The 1,514-nt window shown below is 61.0% G+C and overlaps 1 protein-coding gene across 2 annotated transcripts in view; it reads left to right on the top strand.

Moving 5' to 3' along the window:
- LDB1 (LIM domain binding 1) overlaps positions 1–1,514 on the top strand; it is a 4,547-nt gene that overhangs the window by 2,307 nt on the left and 726 nt on the right. The window contains exons 6-9 of one of the 2 annotated variants that reach the window (XM_010132992.1): positions 121–243; positions 419–502; positions 788–911; positions 1,285–1,433. In XM_010132992.1, coding sequence (XP_010131294.1) covers positions 121–243; positions 419–502; positions 788–911; positions 1,285–1,433 — 480 coding nt within the window. The remainder of the gene's footprint in view (positions 1–120; positions 244–418; positions 503–787; positions 912–1,284; positions 1,434–1,514) is intronic. The other variant, XM_010132993.1, reaches the window with a different exon arrangement.

The following is a 1,514-nucleotide window of genomic DNA, read 5'->3' as shown; positions in this document are numbered from 1 at the left end:
GAGAAAAAAAAAAGCCACGGGGTGGGCTGGGGGGTGTCCCAGTGTGCAGCTGTGCATTCCCAGGGGATCCAGACTGGGCAGGGGGTTGGAAGGCTCTGCCTGACCTTGCACTCTGCCCAGGTGTGTGTGGAGGGGCGGCTCTACCTGGAGTTCATGTTTGATGACATGATGAGGATAAAGACGTGGCATTTCAGCATCCGCCAGCATCGAGAGCTCATCCCCCGCAGCATCCTTGCCATGCATGTGAGTACCGCTCTGGGAGCTCCCCTGTGACACAAGAGACATGGGGCTGCTGAGCTCCTCGCCCTGCTGGGCAGGTCAGGGGGACCTCAACCCCGTCCCCTCATCACAGGCCGGGGCACAGAAGGGCTGTTCCCAGCCTGGATGTGGCTGAGCCATCTGTCCCTCTCGCCTCTAGGCACAGGACCCCCAGATGCTGGACCAGTTATCCAAGAACATCACGCGCTGTGGGCTATCAAACTCCACACTAAACTACCTCCGAGTAAGCATGCAGGGTGCGGGGACGAATGCAGCTCCCCTAGAGCTGGGGGGGAACTCGGGTGGTATGTCTCGTGCTCTCAGCTGCCTGATGCCTGGCTGTCCTGGGGCATGGGGATGCAGGGGGGCGGGCTCTGCAAAAGGGATCTTGCAGATGGCTTGTGAAGAGCCATGGAGCATTGGGTCTGCTGGAGCCTGCCCAGCATGCCTTGGTCAGATGCCCTCAGAGGGGCTTTTGCTGGGGCCTGGAGCATCGCGATCTAATCCCGCATCTGTCTGCTCCCTGCAGCTCTGTGTAATCCTAGAACCAATGCAGGAGCTCATGTCACGGCACAAGACCTACAGCCTCAGTCCCCGGGACTGCCTCAAGACTTGCCTCTTCCAGAAGTGGCAGCGGATGGTCGCTCCGCCTGGTGAGCCTCACGCTGCCTGCTCTGCTGCCCACAGGTCTCCGGGGCTTCCTGCTCAGGCCCTGCCCTCAGCACAGGCTTCTCTCAGCCCCAGAGACTGTCCATGGGCTTGTCTTGTGAGGCTGGGGGCAGAGTGGGGCTGCTGGCAGTTAGTGCTCCTGGCCTGGGGGCTGCCGGCTGCTTGTGGAAAGCAAAACAGGAATGGAAATCTTCTCTACTCCCTCTTCTGTCCCCTGTGCTGGTGTGACAATGAAGCTGCGGAGGGGAGGAGGGTGGTGGTGCTGCTCTGGGTGGGGGTTACGGTCCCTGCAGAGAAGGGGTTGGGGAGCACTGGTTCCTTCTCGCTGGGACTGACCACACCTCCCTCCCCTGCCAGCGGAGCCAGCACGGCAGCAGCCCAGCAAGCGCCGGAAAAGGAAGATGTCAGGGGGCAGCACGATGAGCTCTGGTGGGGGTAACACCAACAACAGCAACAGCAAGAAGAAGAGCCCAGCCAGCACCTTTGCCCTGTCCAGTCAGGTACCTGTAAGCATCCCCTTTCCATTCTCTCTTCCTCCTCTGGGGTGGAGGGGAGGGCTCCCTGCCCCAGCCCCCAGGAGTGGATAA

Source organism: Buceros rhinoceros, unplaced genomic scaffold, assembly GCF_000710305.1.
Source record: "Buceros rhinoceros silvestris isolate BGI_N320 unplaced genomic scaffold, ASM71030v1 scaffold23793, whole genome shotgun sequence".
NCBI classification, from domain to species: domain Eukaryota; kingdom Metazoa; phylum Chordata; class Aves; order Bucerotiformes; family Bucerotidae; genus Buceros; species Buceros rhinoceros.
The sequence above is the reverse complement of the archived record's forward strand: the minus strand, read 5'-3'. Positions and strand labels throughout refer to the sequence as shown.